Below are 23,060 nucleotides of genomic sequence, written 5' to 3'. Positions count from 1 at the left end.
CAAAGTTGTGCCTCCACACATACTGAATTCTACTTTCCTCTCATCCTCCAAGGCTAGTTTTTTTTCATGGACTGCTAACAAAAATGAAACTGGAGACTATCTGGTTAACATGCCCCTGTCATCTTTCTAGAGTATAAGTGTAATTTGGCTGTTTCCTTCAATAAATCCATGACAGACATTCTGATTTCTAGGAAAAAAAGAAGTCTAAATGACAAAAAAGGGAAAACTGGCAAGAAAGGATTCTTATGGCTTTATCTATAGATCAAAATCTAGAGACTCTGAAAATAATGTCCACAGATTATTTGTAGATGTCATTGCTGTGTATCTTGGACCTCAGCCCACTGCTTAAGTTATATTAAGTAGAATAATAGCACTAAGTCATATGTGCTATAACCTCTTTAATCATGAAAAATTTATTAGTTACATACACATGAAGTAAAATATTTTACCAATAGTGTTTCTGAATCTGCTAGTGTTGAATGCTAAGCAAAGTACTAAAGCTCTTAAAATATTAGTGTTTGGTTTTATTTTTCAAATTTCTTTGAACCTATTATTTACAGAAGTCCTGTTAGAATGCTTAAAGAAGCAGTCATGTTGTATCATGTATGTCCCTCATATAAAATGATGTTCAATGTTAGGTGGTCCAGATTTACAAATATGTACAAATATACAATATATGTGCAGTTAACCTACTATTCTGACCAGTATCCAACACATGGAGGCATCATATGCACATACAAATGGACACAAAACTTATAATTCTCCAAACAGATAACCATTAACTTGTGATTATAAAATACAGAAAAAAGGTTTTGTGCCTGGGAACTTTCAGTGGCCCACTAATAAAAGTCATTTTCATGAAAAAACAAAACAAAACTAAAACAACCTCCCAAATACCAAAAAACAAGGTAAAATGGATGTATGTCTTGGTCAAATGCCTGTAGACAGTCGCTTGGATAACAAATTGATAAACATAAAAATACAATTTGTTCACCAAGTATAAAATATTGCACGAGAGCAGCTTTGTTGGAAGAAAATTCAATTTTCCATAGTTTTAAACTTCAAAATGGTTCCCACACATATAGGTGCATTTTCTAAATAAGGAACATTAATATTTAATAATACTGTTAGAACTTTATTTAACCCATTAACCATATTCCAGACTACTTTATGGCAATGGTGAGTCAAACGTGAAAATTTGGCAAAGATAAAAAGGCAGATAAGACTGTAAAATATATATATATATATATATATATATATCTCTATGTACATATGAAACAGATATGTTCCAAAAATCCCTAATCACACAATAACTGATCCCTTGAAGAAACACACAGTCTAGGTCACAGGGACTGTCAGACAGTGGTCGAGTACGCCTCTCTTCTTCTCAGGGGCCGCTCCTTCGCAATGGCTTGCTCACTCCCCCTCTCCAGCGCACTGTCCTCCGATTCGCTCTCGCTACCATCTGCCACAGTGGGGTCCAAAGACATCGGGCCAGATTTTCTATGCAAAGGAAAAGCACTTTCCTGTAAGGGATTATCTATGAAATCTTCGTCAGAGGAGTGGAATGATTCGTCGTCTCCTATTAAATGGTTGACGATGTGGATTCCGTCAAAAGGAGGTTGGCCTGAGAAGCCCCTCTGGCCTTTTAGGCACCTGAGCTGTTAAAACAAAATGCAAGTTAATATCCTCCAATGGGGAAAGCACACAGACACCCAGAAAGTAAATGTTTCAGATGTAAGGAAGAAGATACCCTGATCCTTTTCTGCCTGTAGATCTAACAATAGTTACCAATTTTTTGAGTGCCTCTTATGTTACTTATTTTAGTTGACTCATCACAACAGTCCTATGTTGTAGATTTTATTTTCCTCGTACAGATTAGGAGACTGAGATTCAGATAGGGTAACATGCTAAGGACACATAGCTAACAGCAGAGTTTAGATTCAAACTGGATCTTCATTATACAAGAGATGCTATGATGAATGCCACGTACCCATCACATAATTTCAACAAACTAACGCCTGTCATGGACAGTCGTGTTACAGGATATCCCTCTCATCCCTGGTCAATTTTGAGGTAAACCCCAGACACCCTATCAGTCCACCTGTAAATATTTCACCTTTAGTTGTAGAAGATATAATCTTTTTTTTTTTTTGAGTTGGAGTCTCACTCTGTCGCCCAGGCTGCAGTGCAATGGCATGCTGCTCATGGCCACCACAGCCTCAACATGCTGGGCTCAGGTGATCCTTTTGCCTCAGCCTTCCAAGTAGCTGGAACTACAGGCACGCACCACCATACCTGGCTAATTTTTTGATTTTTACTGTAGAGATGAGGTCTCACCATGCTGCCCAGGCTGGTCTCGAACCCATGGGCTCAGGCAATCCTCTCATCTCGGCCTCCCAAAGTGCTGGGATTATACGCACGAGCCACTGCGCCCGGCCTACAAGATGTAATCTTAAAGACTCAACTCTTAACTATCACATTATCTCAAGAACATAGTCCAAAATTTTGTAATGATGGAAATGACTTATATTAAAGTGAGTTCAGAGTCTCTTTCCTGTTCTAACACCCTTAAGATCACTGTGTCACTACCCACAGCTGGGGCAGGAGTGCTGCTCCCCCCTCGGAGGGTTCCTTCTGCATGGGGGGAGCCTGTCACATATGACACTTCTGTCTCTCCACACTCGCCTTCCACCTCTGGGAGGCAGGCTCTGTGCCCCCACCCCTGGCGTTTTATGTGGGGAGGGCTGAGGAGGTCAAATGCTACCTGTCACTGGGTGGGCAAGCCTGGCTAATTCTAGAGTTCAGTATTGAAAACTGTTGTCACATCATTTTTCATCAGGATATCATTGTCCAAAACCATTTTATTTCTTTTCACGATCCGCCACATCTTTGCCCAAGTTCTCTCAAACCTGACACCATGGATATTATTGCTTCCACTAACACGTAGCTCCTTATCCTCAAGAGTTTATGTTTTAAACATAAAGTTTAACTTTGATATTCTATCACTTATTTAATTTCTCCCATACACCATGAATGTTCTCTGACAATAAAGCAGAGAGGGAGGAAAAGAAGAGAAAGGAAAGAGAGAGGGAGGGAAAAAAGCCCCAAACACCAATAAGAAGTTACCAAATATCTACCTTGGCTATGAAGAATTTTGCTGAAACACACTCCATGTTTCCTACCCTCATCCTTGTTTCTCAGGGACAAACTCCTTGTTACTATCTTTCAAATCTTGAGATAAAGGCAATGTGAAATATTCAGGAAATATTACATACGCTTTCAAAACTAACGGTTTTGAGAATAAGGACATGACGGTCTTGCCATCACACCTCCCAGCTTTCCTGACAGACTTCCAGGAAGACATGAAGAAACCTCAGTGCCTCCCTGCTTGTACGTGACAATGGAAAACATGGCAGACGCTGGGACTCGGCACAGTGATGTGTGGCCCCAGCAGACCTTCAACTAAAAAGAAATGCCTGTGTCCTAGCCCCATGGGACAAAACCGTAGTGAGGTACAATGCAATTTAAGTAATACCTTTTCCTTGGCAGGACTGAAGGGATCTAAGTGTGGAGCTGAATCTTGAAGAGGCACAGGGCACCTCAAAGCCCTCCTTGAGGCTGTGACACCCACGGCATGATCACAACTGCCACGCTCTGATGCAACATCCCATCACTGTATTGCAACACATGATTTATAGCTCCACGTGTGAAATTAAGTCAGTTAATCTCTTCCTTTCTCTTTTTTCCCCCAGGCCCTTTTGAAGAAATGATAACGGAACACGCGTCTTCCTTCTTCCTGGCTGTTACAGAGGAGAAGGATGGTAGGAAAACCATAACTCCCCAAATGTTGGAAAGCCGTGGCCTCCTTGGCTCTAACAACAATCACTGCCATTAAAACACTGCAGCCTTGTATCAGATGCAATCATGGAAAATTAACTATAGGCTGAGAGATCGTTTCCTCAACATCAAAAGAATCTCTTTGAGAACTGTGAATAGAGAACAGCAAAGGCAGAAGAATTTCTGGGTGGAGAGAAAATAGGTGAAGGTAAGGGACTCTCTGGTAAAATGGAGCAACCCCTTGGCCGTCTGTCCCTTGGGCTTAGGAGTGTGCATGCTGGTTCTGATGAGCCCGAGGCCTGCATGGGCATCTGGGCAAGGAATTCCAGGGGACTGAGTACCCGGAGTGTGGTCTAGAAAGGGTTGCATGGGCTGCAGGAAGACATGGCTTCTGGGAGCCCTCTCTCTGTGGAGAGGGGTCTGGCTGGAAGGTCACAGCTGGGCCCTCCACCGTGCAGTCCTGGTTGCCTGGATCTAAATGCTTGTCTTTATTACTGGGCTTTCAGGAGCTAATTATATTTAAACAACAACACAAAGCAGACAATCAACCTTTCCAATGCCCTCTTCGCTCCAAAAAAATCCCTTCATGGATATTGTCAGCAGCAAACTCAGATTAGCATATTTCAAAATATGACCCATGGATCATCTTGATAAGGAGAACTGAGGATACCTGCTACAAATGGAGAATTTCTCAAGATTCAAAATCCTGAGAGTGAAACACCAGAATAGACATTTTTTTTCATGGCCACTACCATGCCCGGCTAATTGTTTGATTTACTGTAGAGATAAGGTATCGCCAAGTTGCCCAGTTTGGTCTTGAACCCATGGGCTAAGGTAATCCTCCTACCTCAGCTTCCCAAAGTGCTGGGATCATAGGTGTGAGCCACCACATCCAGTCCCAGAACAGGCATTTTTTTTACATGCATCTCAGGAGATTCAGATATACAGTTGGCCCTCTGTCTGTGGGTTCTACATCAATTGCAGACAGAAAGTCATCAAGGAAAAAAAGGGATGGTTTACCTGTTTTTCTCTAAACAATATAGTATAACAAATATTTATACTGTATTAGATGTTATAGGTAGTCTAGAGATAATTTAACGTATACAGGAGGATGTCCATAGGTCATAAATATTACACAATTTTATATACAGAACTTGAGCACCTACGGATTTTGTATTCACAGGGGTCCTGGGACCAATCCCCCTTGGATACCAAGGGCCGACTGCACACTGAAGTCCAAGAATTACTGTGGTAGATGCTCTGTTTAAACCAGATGGGGCTGAGCCAGAGAGAAGTTGATTTAGCTGAAATGAAACTCTTAAATATTTAGGACAAAAGTGTCTCTGCACCATGGACACCTGCCTCGAGTGTGACTGGTATACGAAACTAAATCCATCTTTCAGAAGTACAACCAAGCTGCTCTGTGCCAACTCTGCCACTTGGTGGTTGACACAAGGAACACTCTGTTTAAACCGTCTTTTGGAACTTTCTCCTGGCATAGAGGTCAGGTCTAAAGATGTATATATTCAAAAAAGCTGAATACTTTTGATGCACATCCCAGGATAAGAACCACTACTCTAGGAAATGGTTTGTTTTGCTTTTTGTTTTTGTTTGAAATCTCTTTGGGTCAATTGGGATCAGGACTCTGATAAGAATTACTGACTCTATCTTTGTCTTGAAAAGTATACACACATAATTTAACATAAACTTTTGAGGCCCATTGTCGTTCCTAATTTCCTAATATACTGCAGGAATATCTTCAGACACTGAGATTAATTGTGACATGCCAGTGGTACCAAAAAAAAGTATTATGTTTCCAGAGGAAATTAAAAAGTCACTGAGTATCACTGAAAGTACTTTTGTAATTGACCAAGGAAATAGAATCCCCCGAAAAAGAGTCTCAGCTAGATCACCCTACTAATTTTCTAGTCTTAAAGTTTGAGCAGAATCAAATATCAGAGATTTGAGGACAGCATATAAGAGAAGCCAGGAAAAAAGGTGATTAGGAGGGAAGAGACCATCTAGGAAAAAGAACACTTTTTTTTTTTTGAGTTGGAGTCTCACTCCTTTGCCCAGGCTGGGGTACAGCGGCCACCCCTGCATCAACCTTCTGGTCTCCAGTGATCCTTCTGCCTCAGTCCTCCAAGTAGCGGGAACTACAGACGTGCGCTACCATGCCCGGTTATTTTTAATTTTATTGTAGAGATGAGGTATCTCCAAGTTGCCTGGGTTGGTCTTGAATTCGTGGGCTCAGGCAATCCACTCGCCTTGGCCTCCCAAAAGTGCTGAGATTATAGGCTGAGCCACTGAGCCCAGTCTTTTTTTTTTTTTTTGAGTCAGAGTCTTTCTCTCTCTGTTGCCCAGGCTAGAATGTAGTGGCACAATCATGGCTTACCATAGGTTCGACATCCTGGGTTCACACAATCCTTCTGCCTCAGTCTCCCAAGTAGCTGGGATTACAGATGTGCATCACCATGCCTGGCTAATTTTTGTATTTTTTGTAGAGACATGGTCTCACTATGTTGCCCAGGCTGGTCTTGAACTCCTGGGCTCAGGCAATCTTTCCATCTCAGCCTCCCAAAGTGCTGGAATTATAGGCATGAATCACCATGCCTGGTCAAAGACGAAAACTTTCCCCTCTACATACACTGCAACTACATAAAAAGAACAGGATGTCAAAAAAAAAAGTCTTAGACATCAATTTCTCTTACTTGAAAGTCATGAGCTTTGAAACTGAAAAGGCCTATCAAATGTCCAGAACAACAGACAAAAATAGACCTATACCATCATACATCACAGTGAAATTTAGGACTCTTGAGAAAAAAATGATAAAACTTCTAGCCCAAAACAAAAACATGTTTTCCATAAAAGATTAAGAATCAGAATGGCATTAGACTTTCCAATTGCAAAAGACAGTGGAGTAGTGTCTTCAAAATACTAAGAAAAAATGTTTAACCTACATTAAAATTTTATAGTTATCTTTTCAAATTTTAAACTACCCACTCAAACAAACTATCAAATAAGTTTGAGGATAAAATAAAAATTAAAAGCAGCAAGGCCCTTTTGATTTTTAAACTCCTTTTGGGTCATTCATGAGACTTAAAATCTAATAAAACCTTTCTATGGCATATCTCCCATAAACCCTTCAGGAAGGTAGGTGAAATGCTCCATCAAAATAAAGTACGCCAAGGGAAAAAAAGAAATCTTCTGTCTTTGGTGGAGGAAAGAGGAAGTCTAGTACAAAAGACAGGTGAAGGGGATCCCTATGGTGATGAAAAATGCCCCCAAGATGACGGCTACGCAAGAGACTTAGAGGTACCCTTTCCAGGCTGAAGAAGATGGGAGCAGGTCGGAAGAAAGACTTCTTCAACAAGATGAAGTTAAAGAATACTCCAATTGTTTGGACAGAGGAGATCAACCCATAAAAGGAGATTTCATGAAAGTAAAGGAGAGTTACATGTAAGAGAATACAAGTAAATGGAAAAAAAAAAAAAAACCCAAACAAAAACCGCCAGGTGCTGTGGCTCACATCTGTAATCGTAGCACTTTGGGAGGTGGAGACAAGAAGACTGCCTGAGCCCAGGGTTCAAGACCAGCCAGGGCAATTTAGCGAGGCTTCATTTCTGTAATTAACCCTCCACCCACCCACACACACACAACTAGCCAGAAGTGGTGGCATGTGCTTGTGTTTCCAGCTATTTGGAAGGCTGAGACAGAAGGATTGCCTGAGTCCAGCAAGTCGAGGTTGCAGTGGCTGTGAGTATGCCACTGCACTCCAGCCTGGGTGACAGAGTGAGACTCAGACAAACAAACAAACAAACAAACAAAGAACCAAGACAATAATTTGAGTAAATGTATACAGGTAAAAAAACTTCCAGACTGTTTCCACACAACTGAATGCTATTTGGCAATAAAAAGGAATAAAATACTGAAATATGGATGAACCTCAAAAACATTGAGTGAAAGCAGCAAGATGCAAAAGCCCATAGGTCGTACAATTTCATTTATGTGAAATGTCCAAAACAGGTAAACCTCACAGAGACAGAAAGCAGATCAGTGGTTACCCAGGTTGGGGAGAGGGAGGAAGATGGGATGTAACTGCAGACAGACATGAGGTTCCTTCTGGACGTGACAGGGGTATCCTAAGACAGACTGTGCCTATAGTTACAAACTCCATAAATACACAAAAACCATTGAATTTTGTACTTAAAATGGAAGAACTTTATGACATGCAAGATATCTCAATAAAGCTGTTTTTTATTTATTTTATTCTGAGTTGGAGTCTCACTCTGTCACCCACGCTGGAGTACAGTGGCATGCACACGGCCACCACAGCCTCGACCTGCTGGGCTCAGGTGATCCTTCCGCCTCAGTCTTCCAAGTAGCTGGAACCACAGGTCTGTGCTACCTCACCTGGCTATTTTTTTACTTATTGTAGAGACAAGGTCTCGCCAAGTTGCCCAGGCTGGTCTGGAACCCCTGGGCTCAGGCAATCCTCTCGAAAGTGCTGGGATTACAGACGTGAGCCACTGCGCCCAGCAAAGCTGTTTCTTAAAGAAGTAGGGTTGGAAAAACAAAAACATTTTTCAACTTCCCTGGTAAGACCGTCTTGGAGACCTGTGAAAAATACAACTTCCTAGGCTCTCTCTGGCTGAGGTGCGGCACCTGTGTGCCCGCAGCTCCCTGTGAGTGGAATTTATATGGTCCTGATCATGCAAATGTAAACTGATGATGTAGATCCTGAAAACTAACAAAAATCATTATATTGGCAGAATGGAGAGATAGAAAGCTTGTGTTGGTGGGGGGAGGGAGGGAGGAGGCCAGGAGAGTGAATGAGAGGTAAGCCCTTCCCCAGGTAAAGATGCCCACAGAGTATACCTCAATCCAAATAATCCAGAACCAAGCAATTAGAAAACAGTGGCCTGCAGGACCAACAAAGCCAAGCTGGAGACTGCTTCTTTCTGTAAAAGTCTTTCAATTATTCTTTGACTCTTTAAAGCATGTGTGTAAGTGTAAGCACTTACAAAAATTAGCCGGGCGTGGTGGCTCAACCTGTAATCCCAGCACTTTGTGAGGTGGATGCGAGAGGATTGCCCGAGCTCAGGGGTTCAAGACCAGCCTGGGCAACTTGGCTGAGACCTCATTTCTACAATAAATTTAAAAAATTAGCTGGGCATGGTGGTGCGTTCCTGTGGTTCCAGCTGAGGAAGGCTGGAAGGCTAAGGCAGAAAGATCGCCAGAGCCCAGCAGGTCGAGGCTGTGGTGGCCGTGAATGTGCCACTGCACTCCAGCCTGGGCGACAGAGTGAGACTCCTACTCAAAACAAAAAAAACAAAACAAAACAAAACAAAAAAAGACAGAAAAAAAAAAGAGATTAGGTACTACTGCACATAAAAAAAAAAAAAAAAATTTCCACAATTTGCTTATCAGACGCTGGTAACTATTACCATCAGTCTACTGCTCCTTTCAAATCCAGGCTCTCATTACAACAGTAGCCAAGTTTTACTGCAATGATGCTCCAGTTTTAGATTGGGCTCAGAAGACTATCTCTAGAGAAACCCAAGAGCTTTAAAGCGAAATACATATACTCACAAACACACAAATGAAATATACCTTAAGAGCAGAGCCCTTTCCAAGACTTTGAGTAGGGTCCTGATTTCTAGAATGACCAAGTCTGCACCCATTATTATTTCTGGTTAGAAAGTATCACATGAGGTCAGGTGTGGTGGCTCATGCCTGTAATCTGAGCACTTTGGGAGGCTGAAGTGGGAGGACTGCTTGAGCCCAGGCGTTCAAGACCAGCCTGGGCAACATAGTGAAACCTTGTTACTATAAAAAATCAGCCAGGTGTGGTGATGTATGCCTATAGTCTCAGCTACTTGGGATGCTGAGGTAGAAGGACTGCCTGAGCCCAGGAGGTGAGGGTTGTCGTGAATCATGACCGTCATGATCATGCCACTGCACTCCAGCCTCGTCAACAGAGTGAGACAACTAAAAAAAAAAAGTTTCACATGGTATTACATCTGAAAATCCTCATAGGCAGAGAAAGCATATACTTAAAGTATGAAGGAAAGAGAGGCTGGTAGTCTGAAGAACTTTCCAGCAGTTTAATACTAGGGTATGAGGGTGCTGGAATTAGGGGGAATAACATGGAAGAATCTTAAATACATATTGCTAAATGAAAGAAGCTTCTCTGAAGAAGGCTACATGGTGTTCGATTATGACAATACGACATTCTGGAACAGGCAAGACTATGGGGAGTAAGCATAAGATCAGGGGAGAGGAGGGATGGCCAGGTGGGACACGGGGAGTGCTAGGCAGTGCAACTCTTCTGTATACTACTGTGATGGAAGACACATGTCATTACACACCTGTCAAAGCACACAGAATGCACAACACAAGGAATGAGTTCTAATGTAAAGCATGGACTTCAGTTAATGATAATATGTCGATATTGGCTTAATTGTAACTACGTCAAACTGGCACAGGATGTCAATAATGGGAGAAAGTGGGGGAGGTATATGGGAATTCTCTGTACTTCCTACTAGATTTTTCTGTAAATCTCACTGTCCCCCACAATGAAGTCTACTGATTAAAAATTAGATGTTTGGGCCAGGCTCAGTGGCTCAGCCTGTAATCCCAGCACGTTGGGAGACCAAGGCGAGTGGATTGCCTGAACACGGGGGTTCGAGACCAGCCCAGGCAACTTGGTGAGACGTCATTTCTACAATAAATAAAAAATTAGCCGGGCTTGGTGGCTCAGCCTGTAATCCCGCGCCTTTGGGAGGCTGAGGTGAGTGGATTGCCTGAGCCCGCGGCTTCGAGACCCGCCTGGGCAGCGAGACCTCATCTCTACAATAAATCAAAAAATCAGCCGAGCGTGGTAGCGCGTGCCTGTAATTCCAGTTACTCGGAAGGCTGAGGCGGAAGGATCGCCGGAGCCCAGCAGGTCGAGGCTGCGGTGGCCGGGAGCGGCCACTGCACTCCAGTCTGGGCGACAGAGTGAGAATCCAACTCAAAAAAAAAAAAAAAAATTAGCCGGGCGTGGTAGCGCGTGCCTGTAGTTCCAGTTACTTAGAAGGCTGAGGTAGAAGGACTGCTGAGCTCAGCAGGTCAACACTGGGGTGACCGTGAGCGTGCCAACTGCACTCCAGCCTCGGCGATGGAGTGAGACTCCAACTCAAAAAAATTAGATGTTCAGAAGGACACAGTGGCTCACGCCTATAATCCCAGCACTTTGGGAAGCCAAGGCGAGAGGACTACCTGAGCCCACAGGTTCAAGACCAGCCTGGGTAACTTGGCGAGATCTCGTCTCTACAATAAATAAAAAAATTAGCCAGGTGTGGTGGTGCGTACCTGTAGTTCCAGCTACTTGGAATGCTGAGGTGGAAGAATTGCCTGAACCCAGCAGGTCGAGGCTGTGGTGGCTGTGAGAGTGCCACTGCATTCCACCCTGGGCAACAGAGTGAGACTCTGACTCAGAAAAATAAAAAATTCAATGTTCAGTGATATTTTTCTATGGCCACAATCCTTTAATGGCAAAACTGCATGAGAACATTTTGAGACTATGTCTATTTCAATATGTTTAGACTCATTTAAGGAAAAAAAGTGAAATAAAGTACAGTGAAGCACACAGATTTTAAGTATACAAGTTGATAAGCTTCTAATTACATACATACCCATCAAACTATCAGCCAGAGCAAGATAGTGTTTCTAGCACCCCCGCAGTGCCTTCTCCTCACCCTACACGCCCCCAAAGACAAGTACCATTCTGACATCTACCATTACAGAATAGTTTTGCCTGTCCTTGTACTTAATATAAGGATGATGTGACATGTACCTGTGTGTCTGTCTCACACTATGCCTGTGAGATTCATCAATGCTGGCATGTAGAGCAGTGGTTGGTTCTTTTCAGGGTGGTATAGTATTCCATATGTGAATACATCAGAATTTATTTATCTGTTCTGCTGTTAATGGCCATGTGGGTTATCACCAACCTACCATATATGAGTATGATGCTGTGGCTATGAACATTCTTATAAGCACTGTATGCTAATCACTGGTGCCACTGGAGTTAAATACGAACATTCCTAAACATGTCTTATGGTGAATACAGGTGTCAGCCAATGTGCCCAGCCTCATTCTGTATTCTTAAAAGAAGATAAAATATTAGCCAGGCGCAGTGGCTCACACCTGTAATCCCAGCACTTTGGAGGCTGAGGCAAGAGGATTGCTTGAGCCCAGGGGCTTGAGACATGCCTGGGCAACTTGGTGAGACCTCATCTCTACAATAAATAAAAAAGTTAGCCAGACGTGGTGGTGTGCACTTGTGGTTCCAGCTACGGAGGTGGAAGGATTGCCTGCGCACAACAGGTTAAGACTGTGGTAGCCATGAGTGTGCCACTACCCTCCAGCCTGGGTGACAGAGTAAGATTGTGACTCAAAAAAAAGAAAGAAAGAAAAAACAACATTGAATTTTCAGCTGTGTCAGTGAAAATGTGGAATAGGAACTCTTGTACATAGTTGGTGGAAGTGTAATTTGGTATAAGCACTTTGGAAAATGGTTTGGCTGTGTCAACAAGGTTGAACATCTGCAGATCCTCTACCTAGAATAACTATGCGTTTCAGTTTGCTTGGGACAGTCTTGGCTTATGCTTGTTGTCACAGGATACTTTTAAATTATTTTCTTTCTCAAAAGTGTCCTGGTTTGAACCATAAAGTATAATAGTCACTGATCAATTCTATTCCTAGATATATGAGTGATATAACTATATTACACCAAAAGTGTTTATAACAAGATTCATAAGTTTTATTTGTAATAACCCAAAATGAAAATACATACCCATAAATTTCTTTCAACATTTAGAAATGAAAAAGAATACCTGGCTTGGTCTGTCTTGCTAGGTGTCAGAAATCTTCAAAATATTATATTCTTTACTTTGTTTTGGCTACCAAATATATGATTCACTTTGATACTGTATACATTTTTTTTTTTTTTTTTGAGTTGGAGTCTCACTCTCTTGCCCAGGCTGGAGAGCAGTGGCAAGCTCCCAGCCACCGAGCAGCCTTGACCAGCTGGATTCAAGTGATTCTTTTGCCTCAGCCTTCCAAGTAGCTGGAACTACAGGCATGCGCCACCACACCCAGCTAATTTTTTGATTTATTGTAGAGATGAAGTCTTGCCAAGTTGCCCAGGCAGGGCTCGAACCCGTGGGCTCAGGCAATCCTCTCACTTTGGCGTCCCAAAGTGCTGGGATTATAGGTGTGAGCCACCATGCCTGGCTCTGTACACATTTTTGTGTGCTAATATTACCTCACATTTTATTAGATTTTTGCGTCAGCAATGATTCTCTTAACTATTAGACTTAACCATATGATACTGCCATTTTTGTAAGTGAAAGTCTAGTAACAGCAATTTTGGTTCAACTTAATATTTACTTATTTTTTATTATATATGCATGCAAATAGCTTCAAAATCTATGAAGAACAAGGTAGGGTATAAATCTAAAAATAAACATTTGGCAGTGTGCACGCTGAGTTTCTTAGTTTCAATTATTTGTTTGGTTGTGATCCAACAATAAGGTCATTAATAAAACAATCACATATGCCTCTAAATTTATTTGTAGCCTGACCATTTAGACAGTAGCAGATAGGCTATCCAAAGTAAAAACCCTTAAATAACAAAACAAAAACAAACACAAAAACCTGCTTCCTTTATTTTTATTTATTTATTTATTTTTTGAGTTGGAGTCTCACTCTGTCACCCAGACTGGAGTGCAGTGGCCGCTCCCGGCCACCGCAGCCTCGACCTGCTGGGCTCCAGCAATCCTTCCGCCTCAGCCTTCCAAGTAGCCGGAATTACAGGCATGCGCTACCACACCCAGCTGATTTTTTAAAATTTATTGTAGAGATGAGGTCTTGCTGCCCAGGCGGGTCTCGAACCCGTGGGCTCAGGCAATCCACTCACCTCAGCCTCCCAAAGGCGCGGGATTACCGGCTGAGCCACCGAGCCCGGCTTATTTTAATAATAATAATTATTATTATTTTTTAGTTAGAGTCTCACTCTTGTCGCCCAGGCTGGAGTGCAGTGGCATGCTCACAGCCATGGCAGCCTCAACCTGCTAGGCTTACGCGGTCCTTCTGCCTCAGCCTTCCAAGTAGCTGGAACTATGGGCACACGCTACCACTCCTGGCTAGTATTTAAATTTATTTGTATAGACGAGGTCTTGCCATGTTCTCCAGGTTGGTACTGAACTCCTGGACTTAGGCAATCCTCTCACCTTGGCCTTCCAAAGAGCTGGGATTATAAATGTGAGCCACCATGCCTAGCCTTTTTATAGCATTTCAAATAAATCAATGAGTATAAGCATCTTCATAAATACTTTTATTAATATTGTACTTATTAACATGCACACACATGACTGAATACACATAGATAGGTTTCTTTTCCTAAATCATACGACTTGACACTAGAGCTAAATAATTACAATAAGCACCATTTGGAAAAATATGGAATCATTGTTTGCTGTAGATATAATCTACCTCTTCTGTTAGTCCCTTGATGGTAGAGATTATTTCTTAATCATTTTTGTATTCTAGGATTTAGCCTTTTGACATGATAAGAGTACATAATGCCAATAAACTACTTTGAAAAGACAGCAGCATTCTTGAAAAAGCCCTTAGGTAATAATTATTTATCCTATCCTTTCAAATGCTGAATGAGAACATTAAGAAGCAGACAGATGCAAATGCTAACATACAAGACCCAGGTAACACATTGGTTCTTACCTGATGTGGACTGCTTCACCATGTTATGCATTAAGAGACAGAGTAAAAAGTAAAAACATATAAAATGTATTTAAATGATATTTAAGACATCTGACACACTCAGCACAACTTAAAAAGTTAACAAAATTTAAACTCTGCACTATCAACAAAGAGATTAGATTTTAGTATTAAACAATGCTGGCCCCCAAAAAGCATTTAGTAATTAGAAAAGGAAAGTGATAAGTTATTATACAGTTTACAAAGAATAAAGTACAAAATGCAGTATAGTTAATAAGAAAACAGGAAACTGTCATGTTCATAGTCTGATGAAAGCAGGTTTTAACAGGAAGCAGCAGAGTTTCTAACTGCATGATAGTAAAAATCCAAACACAAAAAAAGGCTATTTAAAAATGCTTACAGCTATTTCACACAAGATTATTAAAATTTTAAAGCAGGGAGAAACTGTAGGGATGAATTATTCTGAAGCCCCAAAGAACTTCAAGAATCATTAAGAATATGCAAGTATTTTTAAAAATTTTCATCAGTTTATTCTACTAGCTGAACCAAATGCTAAGACATACGTTTCTTTCATGAAACAGAGAAGTGTCATAGTTTAGAGTGTGGCAGCCTAAAAATATAGGCTCTATTTATAAATAATAAAGAAATCTGTGCTGAGAAAATCAGATCACCAGGGCAAATATCCATGTGAACAGAGGAGACAAAATGCTCCCTACGTGTCTGCTTGCCTTTAGCACATCACAGGACACTGGAACTTGAAAAAGTTAGGATTAACTTTTACCCTTGATTTTATTTATTTATTTATTTATTTTAGAAAGCAGGATTTATTAGGAGAACAGAAAAGCTCCCACAGTAGGAGGGGACCCGAAGAGGTTGTCCGACTTTTACACTTGATTATGAAGAGACAAGTTATTCTTCTTCAATTTTAACATTTGGGAGTAATGGAATTAATAATACACTCTTGTATTTACATGATGCTTTACAGTCACAAGTGCTTTCATGTGTATTATTTCAAGTTAAAAAAATTTTCCCCCTGCGTGTGACTGGAGGTTGCACTGTGCAGACAACTACCACTTTCTGAGATTCAAAAGAATAAGAGGAAGGACTGCATTGGGTATTTTGAAAGACAATCAATCCACAACAAAGTGGAAAAAAGTCATCCACACACCAAAAAAACCCCTAACCAAATGAACTTTGATCACTACTAGACAGGACTTAAACCATTGAAGTGAGTCATGTGATAACAAGTGAGCTGCAAAACAGTTGCAGTAAGTTTCCAAGACTGAGTCATATCAGATTATAAAAGCTCCTATTTGTACATTTGAATTTGTACAATCAATCTTGGTAAAACAAAGAGCTATAGCTTTTTAACTTAAATGTAACATTTCTATAAGTGATGTATATAATACAGATACTTAAAAATAACTATACATTATACTTCATATGGAAAGATGAACAGAGTTCAATAATCACATTGATTTGTATTTCTAAGTTCCAGAGGCGTTACTTTTTTCTCTCCTCCAGTTTGGTCAGCAATTTTGTTGGATTCCTTTTAGGATACCTTCATAGTTTTCTCAGTTTTCAAAATTTAAAATAAATATAAATGGGAAATGATATACTTAGATGTATTCTCAATTGTCAGCTTCTTTAAAACTGAATTATAAACATGACAAAGACTAAAACTAGCATAAATAAACCAAACTATTTCCAGAGAATCAGACCAGGAAACCAGTAAGAGTGATCAATTGGGAGTCATGACTTTTGGATTACTGTACTACATAGATAAGAGCTCAAATTCCAATCTACACTACTTAAAAAATGAGACTGTTTAAAAATTCAATTTTATTGAAATACTACTACAATGCTGAAAATGCGTTTGGCTTTAAGCAAGGTAAATCTTTAAAAAAAGATAAAACAAGCTGGGCTCGGTGGCTCAGCCTGTAATCCCGCGCCTTTGGGAGGCCGAGGTGAGTGGATTGCCCGAGCCCGTGGGTTCGAGACTCGCCTGGGCAACTTGGCAAGACCTCATCTCTATAATAAACCAAAAATTAGCCGGGCATGGTAGCGTGTGCCTGTAGTTCCAGCTACTTGGAAGGTTGAGGCGAAAGGATCGCCGGAGCCCAGCAGGTCGAGGCTGCAGTGGCCATCTGGATGAGAGAGTGAGACTCCAACTCAAAAAAAAAGATAAAACATTAAAAAAAATTCTTCGTAAAAAAGCATAACAAATGCAATAGTTAAAACACATTTTTAGAAGGAAAAAATATGTGCTCACATTAATATGTGAAAAAGGCATAAAGGAAAATCTGCAATTGAAAAAATTAAAACTATATACTTGTTACCAGAGAAGAAGGGGGAGTCATTTACAGAGAATGCTTAGTCTTTCCATAGTGCACACCTAGATCTATCCAGTATTCTGGGCAAAACAAAATGAAACTGTCACCGAATGCCTTCTTCCTGGCAGCTCACACATCTTAATAAAATTGAAACCATTAACATTATTTAGAAGGTACTCTAATGTCAATGGCGATGAGGTTAGGAATATAAGAGGTTGCATGTAAATGTATGACCAATTACAGGAAACAAATCACTTCACACTTGTTTCACTCTGAACTTTTAAAGCTACATCAAAGTACCATGTAGATTTCACTTGATTTAACCTTTAGCTGAAGCATTGAAAAAAAAAAAAAATCAAACCTTTAGCAAAATACCCTCATGAAAATGAAGTACTTCTTTTCTGTCTGGATTGAATTGTTAAGAGGAATTACTGCTCTCTAAAGCTATACCATGGGCTTTACCAGTTCATCCAACCACTTAACCAAACGTGTGCTGAGAGCTTAAGTGACAAGTATTATACTAGATGCTGGAAAGGCAAAGGCAAATAATAACAAGGATCCTGCCATGGGTTAAGTAAAAATCTGGAGGGCAAGACAAAAAAAAAAAAAAACCAGACAGCTGATTCCAAGATGTTACATTGTAAAGTAAGCCTAAAGCAGAAGAAAGGCACTGGCTAGAAGGGAGAAATCTCAGGAAAGGTGTTAAGTAAGATGCTTGAGTCCGGTCTTATAGGATGAGCAAAAGGTATAGAGAGGGGAAATCCAGCCACAGATGGCATGGGGAAAGGCCTGAGGCCAGATCATGTCTTATGTGCTGGGAAACTGCAAGTGATTTGGTTTGGCTGATACAGGCCTCAAAATGAGAGAGATGAGAAATGAAACTTAAAAGAAAGCAAGGGCTAACCTATGAAGAATCTTAAGCCATGATAAAGAATTAGAATTGTATCATGGAGGCTATGGATGAGTCACTGGAGCAGGGGCACAGTGTCATTAGATTTATCTAATCATTTATAATACTACATTGTGACTGTACACTGTGTAAGTGTCATATGGTATTGCTGCCTAGTACTTTTTTGGTATTATCTATCCCCACGAGATAATTGAGGGCAAAAGTAAAATTTTTTAGGTGTCAGATCACCTAGATATATGATAAAGATCACAAATCCACTCCCCAAAAGATGCATGTATGTTTATACACAAAATGTTTGTAAATACTTTAGCAAACTTCATGCATGGACTCTGGGTTAGAAACTCTTCAGAAGATAAAGACTACGAATTTTTTAAATGGCTTTATTGAGATATAATTCCCATCCCATATGATACACCCATTTAGAGTGCACAATTCAATGACTTTTAGTATATCAATAGAGTTGTGCAATTATTACCACAATCATTCTTTTTTGTTTGTCTGAGTTGGAATCTCACTCTGTCATCCAGGCTAGAGTGCAGCAGCAAATTCACCGCCACTCCAGCGTCGACCTGCTGGGTTGCGGAGATCCTTCCATCTCAGCCTTCCAAGTAGCCGGAACTACAGGTGCATACTACCACACCTGGCTTATTTGTTTGTTCATTTGTAGAGATGAGGTCTCGCCACGTTCCCCGGGCTCGTCTTGAACCCGCGGACGCAGGCAATCCACTTGCCTTGGCTTCCCAAAGTGCTGGGATTACAGGTTGAGCCACTGAGCCTGGCCCACAATCATTCTTAGAATATTTTCATTGTGCCCAAAATAAACCACACAACTTCCAGCTTTCACCCCCAACCTCCCTACTCCTCTCATCCCTAGGGAACCAATAATCTACTTTCTGTCTCTATAGATTTCCTATTCTAGACATATAAATGGAATAATACAACATGTGGCCTTTTGTGTTTGATTTTCTTCATTTATCACTCACGTTATAGCATGTGTCAGTACTTCGTTTCTTTTATTGCCTAATAGTTTCTATCATATGTATATAGCACATTTTATTTATCCATTCATCAGTTTATTGACATTAGGCTGGTTCCACTTTCTGAATATTATGAATAATCCTGCTATGAGCATCCATGCACACGTTTTGCTGTGGACATATTTTCATTTCGCTGGGGTAAATACCTAGAAGTGAAATTGCTGGGCCATATGGTAGCTCTATGTTGAACTATTTGAGAAACTGCCATATTGTTTTCCAAAGTGGCTGTACCATCTTACATTCCCACCCGCTATATATGAGGGTTCTGATTTCTTTACATTCTTGCAATATTTGTTATGACCTATTTGATTATGGCCATCCTAGTAAGTGTGAAGTGGCATCTCACTGTAGTTTTTGATTTGCATTTCCTTGATAGCTAGTGACACTGGGTACATGCTCTTGTGTTTACTGGTCACTTGCATACATATCCTTTTTAAAAAAGCCTATTCAGATCCTTTACTCATTTTATAATTGGGTCATTCATCTTTTTAATAATTAAATTGCAGGAGTTCTTTATATATTCTAGACGCAAGTCCACTATCAAATGGTTTAATATTTTTCTCCCATTCTTTAGGTTGTCTTTACTTTCATGATGCTGTTCTTTGAAGCACAAAGTTTTAAATTTTGATGGTGTTCAGTTTATTCATTTTCTTCTTTGTTGCTTATGCTTTTGGTGTCATGTCTAAGACAGAATTTTTCTATAAGTCTCATTTCCCTTTCCTATAAAAATAGAAGGTTAATCTACAAAGGAAGCTACTCTTTTAGAGTTCCACAGAAGAAAGACTGAAAACCATTCTAGTCATATAGGAGCTGGTCTGGTTTAGTCAAGAAAGATATTTAAAAATCAGAAATCACATATCTGACAGGGGATATGTGTTTGGAATATATAAAGAATGCTTACAACACAATTACAAAAAGACAGTCCAATTTTAAAACTGGAAAAGTAGCTAAATAGATATTTCTCTAAAGAAGATACAAATGGTCAATAAGCACATGAAAACATGCTCAGCATCAGAAGCCATCAGAGGAATGCACAGCAAAACTGCAATGAGATGCCACTTCATACTTACTAGGATGGCTATCATCAAAAAGATAATAGGCTGGCTGTGGTGGCTCATGCCTATAAGCGCAGCACTTTGGGAGGCTGAGGTGAGAGGACTGCCCGAGTCCACAGGTTTGAGACTAGCCTGGGCAACTTGGTGAGACCTCATCTCTACAATAAATCAAAAAATTAGCCAGGCATGGTGGTGCATGCCTGTAGTTCCAGCTACTTGGAAGGCTGAGGTGGAAGGATCACCTGAGCCCAGCAGGTCAAGGCTGTGGTGACCAAGAACATGCCACTGCACTCCAGCCTGGGCGACAGAGTGATACTCCAACTCAAAAAAAAAAAAAAAAACTATAATAATATCAGCAAGGATGTGGAGAAATCAGGCTCTCATATACAGTATGGCAGTTTTTCAAATAATTAAACATAGATACCATATACCCTATGACCTAGCAATATCACTAAGTATATATTCAGGGCAAATGGAAACATATGTTCATTTAGAAACTTGTACATGAATGCTCAAAATAAAATCATTTATGATAACCAAAAAGTGGGAATAAAGCAAAAATCCATCAGTTGATAAATGGATAATGAAATATAGTACAGATATCTGAAGATATTTTAGGTTTGGTTCCAGACCATAATAAAGCAAATATCAGAATAAGATGAGTCACATTAATTTTTGGGTTTCCCAGTACATATAAAAAGTTGTTTATACTATATTGTAATCTATTAAGTGTGAAACAGTATATGTTTTAAAAATGTACATACCTTAATTTAAAAATACCTTATTGTAAAAAAAAATGCTAAGGACCATCTGGACCACCAGCAAGTTGCAATCTTTTTGCTGGTCAAAGGTTTTGCCTCAATGTTGACACCATTGTTGACCTGGGTGGTGGTTGTTGAAGGGTGGATGACTGTGACAATTTGTTAAAATAAGACATCAATGAAGTTTGCTGCATCAGTTGACTCTCCCTTTCATGAAAGATTTCTCTGTAGCATGTGATGCCATTTTATAGCATTTTTAACACATAGTACAACTTTTTTCAAAATCAGAGTCAATTCTCTCAAACCCTACCCTTGCTTTATCAACTAAGTTTACAGAGTATTCTAAATCCTTTGTCATCATTTCAACAACGTTCACAGCATCTCCACCAGTAGTAAAATCCATCTCAAGAAACCAATTCCTTTGCTCATCCATAAGAAGCAACTCCTCATCTTTTCAACTTTGATCATGAGATTGCAGCAAATCCGCCTCATTTTCGGAGTCCATTTTTTTTTTTGAGACAGAATCTCAGTCACCTAGGCTAGAGTGCAGTGGTACAATCATAGTTCACTGCAGCCTTGAACTCTAGGGCTGCTCAAAGGATCTTCCTGCCTCAGCCTTCTGAGTAGCTAGGACCACAAGTGTACACTACCATGCTTGGTTAATTTGTTTTATTTTTTGTAAAGACAGGGTCATGCTATGTTGCCCAGGACGGTCCTAAACTCCTGGCCTCAAGTGATCCTCCCTCCTCAGCCTCCTAAAGCACTGAGATTACAGGCATAACCACCGTGCCAGCCAGGCTCCACTTACAATTCTAGTTCTCTTGCTATTTCTACCACATCTGCAGTGACTTCCTCCACCGAAGTCTTGAACCCCTCAGTCATCCATGAGAGCTGGAATCAACTTCTTCCAAACTCCTGTTAATGTTGATATTTTGACCTCTTCCCATGAATCTCAAATGTCCTTAATGGCATCTAAAATGGTGAATCCTTTCCAGAAGAATTTCAACGGACTTTGCCTAAATCTATCAGAGGAATCACTATCTATGGCAATTGTAGCCTTATAAAATGGAGTTTCAAGTAATAAGACTTGAAAGTCAAAATTACTCCTTGATTCAGGGGCTGCAGAATGGATATTGTGTCCACAGGCACGTAAACAACATTAATCTTCTTGGGCATCTCCAACAGAGCTCTTGGGTAACTAGGTGCATTGTACATGAGTATTCATAGAAAGGAAATCTTTTTTTTCTGAGTAGTAGGTCTCAACAGAGGGCTTAAAATATTCAGTAAACCATGTCATGAATAGATGTGCTGATATCCAGGCTTTGTTGCTCCATTTATAGAGCACAGACAGAGTAGATTTAGCATAATTCTTAAGGGTCCTAGGAGTTTCAGGATGCTAAGTGAACACTGGCTTCAACTTAAAGTCACCAGCTGCATTAGCCCCTAACAAGAGAGATGGCCTATCCTCTGAAGCTTTAAAGTCAGACTTTCACTTCTCCTCTCTAGCTACGAAAGTCCAAGAAGATGGCATCCTCTTCCAATATAAGGCTGTTTCAGCCATACTGAAGATCTGTTGCTTAGTGTGGCCGCCTTCATTAATGATCTCAGCAAAATCTTTTGGATCACTTGCCCCAGTGTCTCCATCAGCACCTGCTGCTTCACCTCGTGCTTTTATGTTCTGGAGATGGCTTTTTTCCTTAAATCTCAAGAACCAACCTCTGCTGGCTTCCAACCTCTGCAGTTTCCTTCCTTTCTCAGCTTTCATAGAATTGAAGAGATTCAGGGCCTTGCACTGGATTACGCTTTGGTTTAAGGGACTATTGTGGCTGGTTTGAACTTCTATCCAAATCACTCAAACTTTCTGCATATCAGCTCTAAGGTTGTTTCACTTTCTTATCATTCAAATTTTCACTGGAATAGCAGTTTTAATTTTCTTCAAGAACTTTTCCTTTGCAATCACAACTTGGCTAACCTTCGGATGCAAGAGGCCTAGCTTTCAGCCCATCTTGGCTTTCAACATGCCTTCCTCATCAGCTTAATCATTTCTAGCTTTTGAAGATATAGGTGTGATTTCTGGTACCCAAAACAATTACAATAGTAACATCAAAGATCACTGATCATAGATCACCAGGACAGATATAACAATGAAAAAGTTTAAAACATTGTAAGAATTACCAAAATGTGACACAAAGTCAGCACATCCTGCTGGAAAAAAGCATTGACAGGCTTGCTCAATGTGGGGTTGCCACAAATCATTAATATATAAAAATTCAAAATACTGGACCCTGAACATCCAATGTAATACTATAAGAAAATGACTGACAGTGGTGGGAAACTAT

At 40.4% G+C, this 23,060-nt stretch overlaps 1 protein-coding gene across 1 annotated transcript in view; it reads right to left on the bottom strand.

The window, feature by feature from the left end:
• Nucleotides 1-381: 381 nt before the first annotated feature.
• Nucleotides 382-23,060, bottom strand: part of EVI5 (ecotropic viral integration site 5) — a gene marked incomplete at its 5' end in the record, with an annotated part of 141,020 nt that continues 118,341 nt past the window's right edge. The window contains one exon of the mRNA XM_021711472.1: nucleotides 382-1,661. Within this exon, the coding sequence (XP_021567147.1) occupies nucleotides 1,356-1,661 (306 nt within the window). The remainder of the gene's footprint in view (nucleotides 1,662-23,060) is intronic.

Source organism: Carlito syrichta, unplaced genomic scaffold (genome assembly GCF_000164805.1).
Source record: "Carlito syrichta isolate Samal-C Ts95f unplaced genomic scaffold, Tarsius_syrichta-2.0.1 Scaffold302314, whole genome shotgun sequence".
Taxonomy (NCBI): domain Eukaryota; kingdom Metazoa; phylum Chordata; class Mammalia; order Primates; family Tarsiidae; genus Carlito; species Carlito syrichta.
This window is presented reverse-complemented; position numbering and strand designations above follow the sequence as displayed.